The sequence below is a fragment of the Macadamia integrifolia genome, chromosome 7 (genome assembly GCF_013358625.1).
Source record: "Macadamia integrifolia cultivar HAES 741 chromosome 7, SCU_Mint_v3, whole genome shotgun sequence".
Taxonomy (NCBI): Eukaryota; Viridiplantae; Streptophyta; class Magnoliopsida; order Proteales; family Proteaceae; genus Macadamia; species Macadamia integrifolia.
Genome location: NC_056563.1, coordinates 27042581 through 27056109, shown reverse-complemented (window position 1 = coordinate 27056109; position 13529 = coordinate 27042581). Strand labels below are relative to the sequence as shown.

Below are 13529 nucleotides of genomic sequence, written 5' to 3'. Positions count from 1 at the left end.
CTCTATTTACAGTTTCCACAATGGAGAAAGTTTTCCTTCTCTTGTTGAGTAGATGTGTAAAGGAATAAGGTACAGACCCTACTCCATGAATTAATAGTGTAAATGAATATGGTTGAAATTTGTAAGAGTACGATTGCAATTTCTTTGGTGACATTAAGATACCTTGGGATTTTGTAAAGAATGGCAAGTCGATTTTTTTTAGGTATACTTTAAAACTAGATTAGGTTGCATCACCATGAGTCTATAAAAGTTCCTGAATGAAACAAAATTTACTGACTGGGCTAGCATATAGGAAATGGCTTCATACTAATTAAAGTCCAATGAGAAATAAAGCTGATCTAAGGTAGTGTAATTGATATTCTATGATTCTATGACCAGTATCTCTCCTAACAAGCCATAAAATCAGTATCAAGAAAAGGAAAGAAGAACCATCAAAGGAAAGGGAAGGAAGCGAAGAAAAGTCAAGAAGAACCTGAAAAGAGATCTTATTCTTGTATGTAATAAATCGATTTCCTAGCATACCATATCAATTTGAATGTGCCAACTACAGGTGAAAGGCTGATTGCAAGAACATATACTTGCTCCCAATCTCTGTAGTTTTAACAGAGATAAAAAATTTCACTGTGACACAAAGGAGACCCTGTAACTTTGCTCCAAAGAACTCCATCTGCTAAAAACAAAGAATGGAGAGGCATTACAGTTCAGACAAGCTCTCAAAGATGACAGAGGATGCCTCTTGCATGGATTATGCAAATCCGATATTTCTATAACAGCAAAAACTTATGTTGGGGGAGTCCTTGAAAACAAGCAACACCATAAATTAGAACAGCTGACCTTGAACCCAAGAACGAGATTTTGGGACGTTAGCTCTTTCTGAAGATAAACTCCACTATGACTGCTCCAGGTGCTTAAATTCATGACAGTCAGCTCCAACTTTTTTCAGTGCCATAAGTAGCTCAGGGAGTATCTTAGCCAAAACCAGCTTGAAACCTACAGAAGTTAAATTTCTCTCGCTCTGGTCACTTACGGAAGCATCCTTTGACAGAGAACCAATCAAATAGCCTTTCTTATAGGCATCACATGCTCTAAGGATGTAAGAACCACGCTTCTGGAAATGGTCTTTTATGAGCTCTTCGAAGTCCTAATACAATCAGAAAAATGGTTAAAATGTATTCATAAATTGTTAAAAAGCAAAGGCCCTCTGAGCCAACCACGAAGGGCACACTGGCACCTTCCATCTCTTTCCTCCTCACATGAAATGACCACTCTACCCTTCTATGTATGAAACCATGTTTTTGCTCCTCATTGGTGCACTACCCTATGCCGCTTGCTCAGAGAAACCTCCCCCATAGTCAAAGTATAAAAATGTGAATTCAAGAAACTGATGCAATTGATAAAAAAGGGTGCCATTGAAATGAATGATTTACTTTCACGAGTCCCTGCAAGCAAATCCTGTGGGGGATTGTCCTTAAGGTTGGGATCGAATCCTGCATTCATCTCCCACACGCTCCCCCCAGAGCCCCTCCCCCCTCCGCTCCAAAAAAAAACCAGTGTTTTCTTTCCCAAAATAAGAGGAATAGCCAAGAAAAATAAATAACGAAATATGTTCCTGACCATTTGGACATGTACTTTCAGAATTGTATCTCCTCGTCAAAATGCAATAAACCCTCTCACACCCCATTCCCAATAGACATGTTTTTTCTCTAGAGATGTCAAAAGAATTTACCATTACAATAACTTGTATTGCATCATTTAAACAAGGAAAATCCCACAACAACCCAAATTTCTACCACCTTTTTAAAGAGTGCGACCACAAGAAAATGCAGACAACCAGAAGACATGCATGAACTTTTTTCTCCTTTTTCCCCACCCCTTCTTGGCAATGTGTGTCTACCACAAACAGAGGTGCAAATCTTATCAAACTGTGCAATCAATGAAATCTTATCAGGTAGGTTACTGAAAAAGATTCAGCCAGTTCGTAACCTATTGATGTCTCTACAAAAATCAATGGATGACCATAAGGAGCATAACCAAAATAAGTGTACCACTTTAATCGGGAAGGAAGAAAAGTGCACCCCTGTAATATAATTTGTCTGTCCCACAAAGAATGTCAAGTATGATAAATCTCACGCTTTTAAGGGGAGCTTGTTATCGAATCAATCCGCATTCTTCACCAAGCATTAAATCCAACACCATCGCATGACTATTTCTCTTTCACTCCCTTTTTTAATGCATTAAACATGCTAAAGGTATTATGGGCAAGAAAGGAAATTTTAAAGAACTTCCTATCCCAATGAACAACGAATTGGGACATAGGAATCCTCCAAAACAGATCATCTTTGTGGGACCAAAGGGAGTAAAATGCAGTTGGTGGACCCAGATACACAGAAGTTGGCATCGAGAGTCAGACGTAGCCAAAACTAGAAGACCACGATGTGCCGCCAACCAAACTCCAAAATTTATCCAAGTAGGTCACAATGAATCCCATATTTGCATTGGAAAAGGAAGGATGCCAATGATATTTGTAAAATTTCACGTATTGGACAATTGTCATTGAACCATCTGTTATAATGTATAAGCAGTTAAGCACCCAAACTAATCTAATTGTTGAAGGTGGTTTCAGTAACCAACTTCGCTAGTTTTGAGAGAAGATATCTACGCAGTGATACCAAAAGACCAATTAATTCATGGAAGAATAAAAAATGCAGGTAATGGTGTGGCAGACCACAACCTTTTGGGTCCTGAATTGGAGACCCTTGGATCCCAACAAAGTAGAACAGTATAAATAAGACAGCCAACTCAAAGTGAAACACACAGAGACTTTGGTTTGAGGTTATCACCTTGGGAGGCCTTCGCAGCAGATGCATCATTGACTTGCAATTTAACAAGAAAGTGTTCTCATTGTAGGATAATGAATTCTTTTCTCCTTCCACAGTCCCAACTTGTTTATCATACCCAGCTTCATTGAAATATGGCTTAGAATTGAGCACCAAACCCTGGAGAGAAACCAGGACTTGAAGGATGCTCGAGGATGATGGGTCCCAGACTTCATTTCCTCGGCCAGCCCAGGTATTTAAAAGACTAAGGCAGACCTTGCCATCCTCATATAGATTAGGGTTTACCCTCCAGCCACCAGAATGATAATGCACTGACTGCAAGATCAAAGAAAGAAAACAGAATATCAGACCTTTTTGCAGCCCAAACCAAGGTTTTGATGCCTCAGAAGGCGTGGATGATTACTATTATGTAACAGTCCTTATATTCAGCTGTTTTATTTCCTATTCCTCAATATTGCATATATGAACTAATATAAAAAAATGATACTATCATAACTGCAAATGTCAAAATGAAATCAAAACAATTGTCGTAACAGGGAAACATTTAATAATGGGTGTTACTTTGTATGCCCATCATTTACACCAGAGCATTTTAGAAGTCATCTGAGAGTTATGCCTACGAGCTTCCTAAAGGCAAGGGTTAAAGAAAATGCCCCAAGGACCAACCTTGAAGCTCCATGCCTAAATGCGAGGCACATACAACATGCTTTTCATCATGAATTTGGGAGGTCCCAGCTGCTTCATACATGGTCCATAATAAAAGGGCGTACCCAGTGCACAAGGCTCTCACCACAGCAGGGTCTGGGGAGAGTCATAATGTAGGCAGCCTTACCCCTGCTTTGCGGAGAGGCTGTTCCCCAACTCGAATCCACGATCACTAGGTCGCAATGAAGTAACCTTATACATGGTCCACAATAATTTTATCATTCGCCACCATCTGGTTGGAAGTAAAGTGAGGGGAAGGGAGATAAAATTAAAACTAGAATTATGCTGGACAGGCACACACTTATACAACACAGCTGGAGAGGCACCAAATTCTGCCACGTGGCAGGTTGGAAGACGCTGACATTTTATGGACAGACATACCTCAGGGTCAACTGTTCACGTACCAAGTTTCTTCCCAAACGAAGTTGGCCACATGAAAAAACAAAGCATTACAACAATCCATGACTACGTGGCCTGTCCATGACTATGTAAATGGCATGGAAATACATGGGAAGGTAAGTGATGGAATTTGAGTCTGAAATTTAAAATGTGGCCTGTCCAGATCATTCCCTAGATATTAAATGGACGGAATTGCCATGTCAACCTTCAAGATGGCACAACTAGGTATTCCCAGCCATAGATACCAAATAAGTACATACAACCTTTCGAAAAATAACTTTTGTAATTGTTACCAACAATGATTTTGTAACCAAGTAAAAAGCTTACCTAATCTATTACTCTTCACCTTTCAATCAAATTGCTTGAACTTGAATAGGAAAATAAAAAATATAAATGAAATTTTAATTACCATATTGGTAAGATATTACGTTATATAATCACAATTACAAAAGTTACAATTTTCTTTCTTAAATGAGTTTCACTTCACATAATTTTCCATTGCTTGTAACCAGGCGGAACCTACATTATTAAGAATTAAATTCTTTTATCATGAAATACTCTAAAATCTAAATGATGAGTACGTAATTGTTAAAATAGGAGAAAATGTTCAAAAATAACATTTAATAAATAAAAAAAAAAAAAGTTGTTAACACTTCAATTTACTCAATTCAACTAAACTTATCCCAGATCCTTAATAAATGGGGTCAGCTATATGAATCATATTTCAGCATTCAACTGCAATGTCATATTTGCTGTTACCCGGAGGCCATCCATTTCTATTTTCAATTCTTTTCCCTAGTCCATTTTCAGTGTACCCTTCGTTCTTCTAGACCCTCTAAACTGTACCTACCATTCCCAATTACTGATTTTTCTTCTACCATTGTATGGATGACATACGTTTTCTCTGTATATCCATTCATTGTAAAGCTGTCTCATGAGGCTTATGCTCCACAATTTGAGATTTAACCTTGTGTCTTTCCAAATGGAAGTAACCATGTATCTTGCCAAATGGAAGCTCACACGTCATGCTTAATTGGTCATTACCATCATAGAAGCTGCCATAATGACCACTTTCCATTTTACAGTTCCTTCCAAGAATGCCAAGGACAAGCTTGCCAAAAAATCCTTAATCAGCATATATAGATTATCTTACCGGTGGAACGTGAGGATACTCAGGTGGAAGATGAAAATCAAAGATGAACAAGCCATCCTGGTAAGGTGTCCCATATGCTCCAACAATGGCAGCCCTTAAGAGATCCATTCGATCTTCATAAACTCGCACGTATATCCCATCTGCAAATAAAAAACAGGATTTAAAGTTATAGGACAACCTAATTAAGCTCAAAAATGGTCCCTGCCACATGTTAGGCTTCCTTAACAACTAATACATTAGACATACCTGGAAGGTTTTTCTGAAGGACGCCCCAATCTTGCTGAACCTTCTTGAGCCACTTCCTTTCATTGTTAATCTGCAAATTAGAACGGTCAGTGTGCGCAGGTTGGTTATTTCATAGGTGGGTAATGTACTAATGTGCAATATATATGCAGCAATGGTCGACTTTTTACACATGCGTCTACATAATTGACACTAGCATTCCTCAAATACAATACATATGCCAATTATTAACACATAATGAAAACATGAGAAAACTTTGAAATAAATACAAAACATTATATATCATGGCAAAATGTTTCCTCCCTCAGCATAATCCAGCAGGCCATGTAGAATAATGATTTGGCAGGCTAACCAATAGATAGATATAAGACCTTCTTGACAGTTCGACTGTCTAATATGGTGGCATTTCTCAACAGTACAACCCACCATGTATGGGCAATGACATATGATTTTTCAGCAGTGCCTATTGAGCTTCTGTAGAGTTCATGGTCCCAAACTTCTCAAGACTTTTTTTTTTTTTAAACCTCTGTAACGACACAAGGGGATGTCAGATTGGTCTCAGATTTAGATAGTGGTTCGATGATGATGTAAACAAACATGTCCATCAAATCTGTTCCCCAACTTAACTGCAACATGGCAGCTTTTGAGGGCATGCGTGATGAACCCCGCTCTCTATATAATTAGAAATTAAAGAACAAAACAAATAAAAGACAAAAGTTTCAAAAGATTAGAAATTACAATAAATGTCAAATGATTTTTCCCTTTCTAAGATAATTCATTTCTAGGAAGGCAGATAGGGTCATTAAGGACTTGAACCCACTTGGATCACATCAAGAGAAATAGAAACAGGCCGACGATGTGAGCATCATGGTGTAAAAATATAACATATATTTCCAGAAATACCCATTACAGAAAAACCAAAAATATGAATGGGCCGGGTTCTCATTTTATTCACCATTGAAATAGACTGAATGGAATACAAATTTCACTTTTTGAATGTAAAGAAAATTTTGGATATTTCATTTTTTGTACATAATGGACATTTTGAATATAAAATAGATTTTCAGTGGTAACCATAGTTGTCAATCGGTCGCCTTGCTTTTGGTCTCTCTCCAACGCCCTTGGGTCTCCTAGGCGCCATGACCACTATGGTGGTAACTATCCCTCCATCCCACAAAGACTGGCCTCTTTGGACTTCTATTATTGTACCAAAATTTTGGTCCATTGTAAAACTTAATGCATTCTGTTTTCTCACACTTCCACATTATCCTTTATTATGTTTTTGAGTTGGCAACACCAATTTGAGTTGCAGGGTAATTTTGGAAGCTTTTGATTAAAATTAGCAACCATTGATGAGACACCAACCTCACCATTAAAAATGGAATTTGTCCAAATGCGTCCTAATGGGATGGAGGGAGTATATGCATTGAGATGTATAGACATCAGGATCCATGATTATACAATCACTGAAGATTTTGGAAAAGGCCCGCCGGCAGAGTTGGGGGGGGGGGTGAATTTTGCTAATGACAAAAGTATCAAAACAAGTTACATAATGCACCTGTCCATTAGCACCAACAAAGTAATGGTCGAAAGGATCTTTAGCAGTTTCAAAACGTTTGAAGCTGCAAGCTTCATCCTCATGATTTGTTGTCACAGTGAAAGCATCTGGTTCTTTAGACTGTAAGCTGCATAAAGATTCTGTGGCATCCGATCCATCTGCACCCACTAAGGCATGTTCAGTGATATGAGGACCATTACCATCAACTGCATTAGATTCCTGAGAACTGGAGGCAGAATTTGTTACTCTTGTCTCATTCTGTGACTCAGCTGCAGTCTTATCCCCAAATTCTGAACAGACCGGATCTGTCTGTCTCCTTCCTCTTGAGAAAAAGCCACTGGCAAGTCTTGTAACAAACCCAAGGGCAGCTAACGACATAGATAGTGGTCCATTTCTTCCAGAACTTTTCCCTTCTGAATGGACTGTTTTGCTGTCTTCTGCCTCAGGATTTTTGTCAACGGTGCTTTGCAGTTCAGCATCCTGAATATAATTATATTGGAAGTCACAATCCATTCACTTTACAAACACAGATAGCCATAGAAGCAAATTAAAAAATAAATAAATAAATAAAAATCCAACCTAGTACACGAGGCTTCCACTACTGCAAGGTTTGGGAGGGGCAAGTGTACGCAGCCTTACACAGAAAGCCAGAGAAGTAATATAATAAGTCTAGAAATACAAAATATCCAGCTTGTAAACCACAACAACAATCTCCCCCTCTAGGTTGTATTTCCTTTTTTTCTTTTTCCTTCTTTTTGGTAGATGTACTTCCATCTATTTTCTCAATAATAAGATTCTAAAGAGTATGCCCAGGGCCCTCAAGGAAAGGGGCAGGGGTAGAAAGAGAGATATGCCAAGTGCAAACCAGCAAAGTGACGTTTAATAACACATGCATGGTCTAAACCAGCCATTCATGTGCCCCACCTAAAGATACTAATATGAGGACAGTCCCAACAGAACAATTAAAATCATCGGATCTATCACTTACTCCCACAGTTACCATAGGTAATGTGTGTCATCTATGACTGAGGGCATCCTACTGGTTTTCCTTTTAAATCTCTTTCCAGTGTAGGACATATAAATTATGGACCACACATACATGCATAAGCACTAGACAGGTAGACTCAACTCAACTCAACTCAACTCAGCCTTATTCCAACTAATTGGGGTCAGCTACATGGATCATTTTTCTCCAATCAGCTCTATTCAAAGGCTTCCTTGTTACTAGTCCCAAGCCATGCATGTCTTTCTTCACCACTTCTCCTAGAGTTATTTTAGGCTTACAACTGGTTCTTTCAGCTCTTTCATTCTGAATTAAATTACCCCTCCATACTGAAGCATTCAAATGCCTTAGTTGAACATGTTCATGCCACTCAAACGACTTTCTCGCAACTTATCATGTATCGGAAATTCAAAATTTGGAGCTACTACTAAATTAGCTCTAATTTGTTCATTCCTCATTTCATCTTTTCTAGTTTGATTACTAATCTAACTTTACAGCCTCATCTAAGCTACACTAAGTTTGTTTATATGTTGTTTCTTCACTGCCAACGTTTCTGGTCATATACTGTCCTATAAAAGTTTCCTCTACGAGGAATATGTTGATCACACAACACTCTGGATACCCCTTCACTTCATCCACCATATTCTAATTCTTTATGCAACATCGTCCTCTATTTCTCGTCCTTTATTCATGGTTGAACCTAGGTACCTCTGTTTTTGTTTTACAAATCTTAAAACCTTTTGATTTCAAGGTTGATTTCAATAATTCCAACTTTGTAGTTATCCCTACTTTTGTTTCATCCACCAAAACAATATCATCAACAAAAAACATACAGCAAGAGAACAGATCTTGAATGTCTATAGTCAGCTTGTTTATGATTAGCGCAAACAAATATGGGCTCAAAGTTGAGTCTTGGTGCCTCCAACAGGTCTTATACTAGTCACTATACCATTATGCATATCTTTAACTATGTCCATATATGTTACTTGAAACACTTTTCTTCTCTCATACTTGCCAAATTAACTCTCTAGGGACTCTATTATAAGCTTTTTCTAAGTTAGTAAAAACAACATATGGAGATCCTTCTTACATTTTATACATCTTTCCATTAGTCCCCTAAGAAAATAAATAGCTTTTGTGGTTGATCTTCCTAGCATAAAATCCAATTGATTATCCAAAATGTTAGTTCCTGTCTCAGAAGGGTTTTAATTACTCTCCCATGATTTCATAGTATAATCACAAGTTTTATTCCTCTATAGTTATTGTAGCTTTGACTATCATTTTTTTTAATATATCAAAATCACAAAGTTTCTCCTCCATTCATCTGGCTTTTTTTTTTTTTTTTTTTTTGTGCTCATAATCTTATTAAACAACTTAATTAGCTAAGATATTCCATTGATTCCTAAACCCTTACACAATCCTATTGGAATACCATTTGGGCCTAATGCTTTATCAATTTTCATCTTCTATAGAACTTCTTTTACTTTAAACATCCTAATTTTTGTCCATATTTCAAACTTTTTGGTTTCTTGATGGTTATTATAACATTCTATAACCTATTGTTTTCATTTAGTAAGTTGTAGAAATAATTTCTCTATCTCCCTTTAATATCTTCATCACTAATTAATTCTTTATCATCTTCACTCTTAATGCATTTAATATGATTGAAAAACCTTTCCTCTTCATTTCTCTCATTTTGGCTAGTTTATATATATATATATATATATATATATCTTTTAGCACTTCTTTTGTGGTCAAATTGTTATAGGGATCCTCATATTTCTTAGTTCTTGTTTTTCCTACTATCTTCTTAGTTATCCAACAAATTCATACATTTTTAAATCCTCTTCATCCATAGTCCTTTGCCAAGTTTTAAAACTAGATTTCTTAGCCTTAATGACTACTTGAACTACATCATCCCACCACCAAGTTTCCCTAAATGAATGTCGTTTTCCTTCAAATTCACCTAAAACTTCTTTAGCTACATTCTTAGTATAAGTAGTCATTTTGTTCCACATCATATTGGCACATCCATCGAAGTCCCACCTTCCCTGTTTTACTAATTTATCAATAAATGTCTTCAAGTTTTTTTTCTTTTAATCTCCACTATCTTCTCCTGAGGCAAATAATCTCACATTTCCTACGATTTAGCATTTTAAACACATCTATCACCATCAATCTATAACAAGGATAGCAATATTTCAAAAGGAAAATAACCTTTTCAGCATTCTCAAGCACATCCATTTCTTCTTCACTAACGGTTTCCCAACTCGCCACATCATCACTATGTTCACTCCCAGCTCCAATAGATTCTTCATCCTCATCCCGACCAACCACATAGATTGCTTGAGGCCCAACCTGAGACCAAAGATCACTTACTTAAGAAACTGTTCAAAGTGCTTCAAAGGTTAAATCAACAGCTCCACTGTTGTGACTACGGAAAAAATAAATAAATAAAATAATTATTTTCTTTTGTTACATAATGATGAAAGCTGTGACTGTTTTCAAATGCAACTTGAAACTATGCTGTTAAATTCAAGACATGGAATACTTATTGGGAAGTGAAGGCAATCAATATTGCTAAGGAACTGGATAGGTACCGTAGAAACCATCTCATCGGCCCATGTAACTTCAATGTCACCATCTTTAAGACCGGTTATATTTCCTACCCAAGAAAGATCTGAGAATTCGGCACAGGTTTCATCATTGGACGTTTCATCTACTTCCTCACATCCAAGATGAATTTTTAGGTCCCGCTTAACTTCATTTGGTGAATGTTGCTTTAATTCCTCAAAGGAGTTGCTCAAATCAACTGTTTGACCAGAATTTAAAACTGGGGACAACCGAACAACAAAATCCCCATAGCAATAATCATAGTCTGGATGTGCCTGAAGTTCATACACGCTGACCACTTCCTCCTTATCAAACTCCCGGGGGTCTTCCGGCCTAGCAACTGGCTTTAACCACCTCACAATGGCTGTTTTCTCCTTTGCATTAACACTCTTCACAACCCCAACACGCTTCACTTCACTAGTATCATCACCGTCATCTGAGGCCTTTTCCACCACGTACTGTTCCACAACAAAATCGTGATCCCCGGGAGTGTCAATTGGAATTAAAGTGGTTGAATCCAGCCCAAGTTCTGTCTTTCCATCTTGCCAAGCTACATCTACTCTTGTCTTGATATTTGCAATCACAAGGGCTCTTTCAAAATTTTCTTCTTTTCTTCGAGCCTTCTTATCTCTTCTAACCACAACTCTACGGATCTTTTTGCGATGAATAGGCCAACTTTCATGTACAGGTTCCTTTGATACTGACAACACACCACAAGAGCTACATTCCAGTGAGACATTGTTTCCCACATTTCCACTTTTTTCATCCAACATAGGGGCTATACCAAGATCCATGGCTTCATTGTATTGAAATGATGGGCATTCCCCTCCTAAATTCTCTTCAATTCCCTCTTCTGATCCATATCCACTTCCCGGATCACCTGGCACCAGTCCATCAACAATAGGATCTTCATGTTTTACTCCTGTTGAACCTTTATCCTGTTGGGTGGAAGATGATTGGGAATGCAACGGAAATAGGCACCAGTCACCAAGCTGCCAATTGGCATGTGCAAAACATGATAACAGTTTCAGATTCTTTGGGGTCTGCTCCCCAGCAGGAGTTGTTGCAGAGCCAGAACCCGATCCAGAGCCAGCACATGCTATCCAGTGTATAAACACAGACCCAACAGTAACTTTAGTAATAGTACCTTCCAAACGGCTAGCTCTCCAGAGCCCAGAAAGCCATCTAGCATTCTTGAAAACCGATGAAGAACTTGCCTTAACCCGCTGACCTGGGTAGTATGAAAAATGACCATCTTCAAGAATGTGCTTGGAAACTGGTTTAAGACAGTGAGGATCAGGTTTCAAGACTTTAGACATAGCCCCATCATCAAATAACACAGTTACATTGTCTAGAACATCATCAACTCTACCTAACCAAGGACCAAGAACCACATAGTCACCAACAGAGAATTCTCGTACACGTCTCAAGTCTCTGGAGGAGACATCTTTTATGATGGTTCCGTCAGCAGCTAATAAATCAACGGAGAGATTGACGTCCACCACAATACCCACTTGTCCTGTTGCATCCGAAGCAGCCGCAACAATATCCCCATGCAAGAAGCCTCTATCTACAACAGTTACATCAAAGAGACCGTGTGTGGTTTCAGAGTGATCCATCCAAAACACCCTGACTTGGTCAGCTGGAAGAGGGTCACTCTTTGAAGCACCTCTCCCATTCCCACTAGAATCACCATCATGCTCATCATAATCACCACCATTATCGTCAACACAGTCATCATCATCAACATCATCATATTCGTCATCATCATCATCATCTTCATCGTCATCATATTCGTCATCAGTAATGCCACTTTCTGAATCAGAATCACCAGCAACTTCTGTCACAACCCCAATTCGACTCCAATCTTTGTTGCACCTCACAACATCTTGTCTGTAAATACGTGCCACAAGGGTCTGGTAAACTGCAACCTCCTGTAATCTAATTGCCTCTTGACTTTCAGAATTTCCAGTTGGCCCTGAAGTAAAACCATTCGTTTCACAAACTGTCAATTTCAAGTTGTTCTGATCATTTACAGTTGGAGTAGGCTCCAAAACGCTGGAAGTAACATTGTAATGGTCATTCTCCATCTGAGTATTTGGATCAAAAGTTCTGAAAAAAAAGAAGTGGGGGGAAAAAGTCCAAAGTCACATCTTGTAATTACTCTATAGTAAACATCCACCACAAAACAAAATCACAAGAATTTCACTTTTAAAAGAAAGTTCTAGGTGAGCATGTGCAACAGAAGAAAACCAGAATGAGTTCGTCAACAACTATTTATGCGATCTTAAGAATCAAACGGCAATATATATCTTGAGAACCAAGATGTTCTTGAGACTCATCGGAATCGGAGCAGCATTTTGCATCTATTGCCCCTGAAACAGTAAGCAAACCGATCGCTCAACTCAGAAATTCATGAAAGAGAGTGGTACACTTCTCACGTCATGTTAAATTATAAGTTTTCCCAGGGATTCAGTATAGAGTCATAGCTACAAATTCATATATTTTTTAAAAGAAAAAAAAATGGCCAGGTTTCAAAAGCTAAAACAAGAGCCAGAGAAACCCTAAGCAGCTGACAATCAGCGGACAAACCGATCATCGAGTAGACGAAACGACACTTTACAAATCAAAACAATTTAACAGAGGTCGAATCCTTCCCAATAAATCAAAAAGGTCGAGTGGTTTAACAGAAAACAAATGAAAATAAATTAATTAATTAATTAAAAAAAGAGAAAGAAACAGCAAAAGAAATTTAAGCTTTTAAGAACGAGAAACCTTTATTGCATGCGTCGAAGATTCTTGAGACAGAGGTAGAAAGAATTTGACCATAAACCAGGAAATTGCAGAGACCGATAGAGGGAGAATGAACGAAAGGTCTCTCTGGATGAACGTTTCGTCGTCTCGGTCCTCCTCTGCTCTTCAATCCTACTGGTTGCGGAATGTACAACCAAAGCAGCTGCACGGAAGCGGCGGAGGAGACCCCCTTGTTTTTCCTTTTTTTCTTTTTTCCACATCTGT

At 38.1% G+C, this 13529-nt stretch overlaps 1 protein-coding gene across 3 annotated transcripts; it reads right to left on the bottom strand.

The window, feature by feature from the left end:
• Positions 1-461: 461 nt before the first annotated feature.
• Positions 462-13529, bottom strand: LOC122083895 (probable ubiquitin-conjugating enzyme E2 23). 3 transcript variants are annotated; one of them, XR_006141749.1, is made up of 9 exons: positions 13287-13529; positions 10499-12623; positions 10116-10256; positions 6896-7375; positions 5341-5410; positions 5095-5234; positions 2841-3152; positions 835-1141; positions 462-667 (listed from the first exon to the last, which is right to left on the bottom strand). XR_006141749.1 is itself a non-coding variant. In XM_042651826.1 (9 exons), exons 3-9 carry the CDS (start codon positions 12599-12601, stop codon positions 890-892), a joined length of 3498 nt encoding a protein of 1165 aa, XP_042507760.1. In that variant the 5' UTR covers positions 12602-12623; positions 12765-12886; positions 13287-13529; the 3' UTR covers positions 462-889. The 3 variants fall into 3 exon arrangements, 2 of the variants coding, with proteins under 2 accessions (XP_042507760.1, XP_042507758.1); XM_042651826.1 differs by adding an exon at positions 12765-12886 and having other exon boundaries at positions 462-1141; XM_042651824.1 differs by having other exon boundaries at positions 462-1141.

What these genes read in the sequence shown, in the direction of transcription:
- LOC122083895 (XM_042651826.1), bottom strand. Translation starts at nt 12,601, where the DNA reads ATGGAGAATGACCATTACAATGTTACTTCCAGCGTTTTGGAGCCTACT. An exon ending in CCTTCAGAAAAACCTTCCAG is followed by an intron (nt 5,235 to 5,340) that starts GTATGTCTAATG and finishes TTTTATTTGCAG; the next exon opens with ATGGGATATACGTGCGAGTT. An exon ending in TGCTGCGAAGGCCTCCCAAG is followed by an intron (nt 1,142 to 2,840) that starts GTGATAACCTCA and finishes TGATTGTATTAG; the next exon opens with GACTTCGAAGAGCTCATAAA.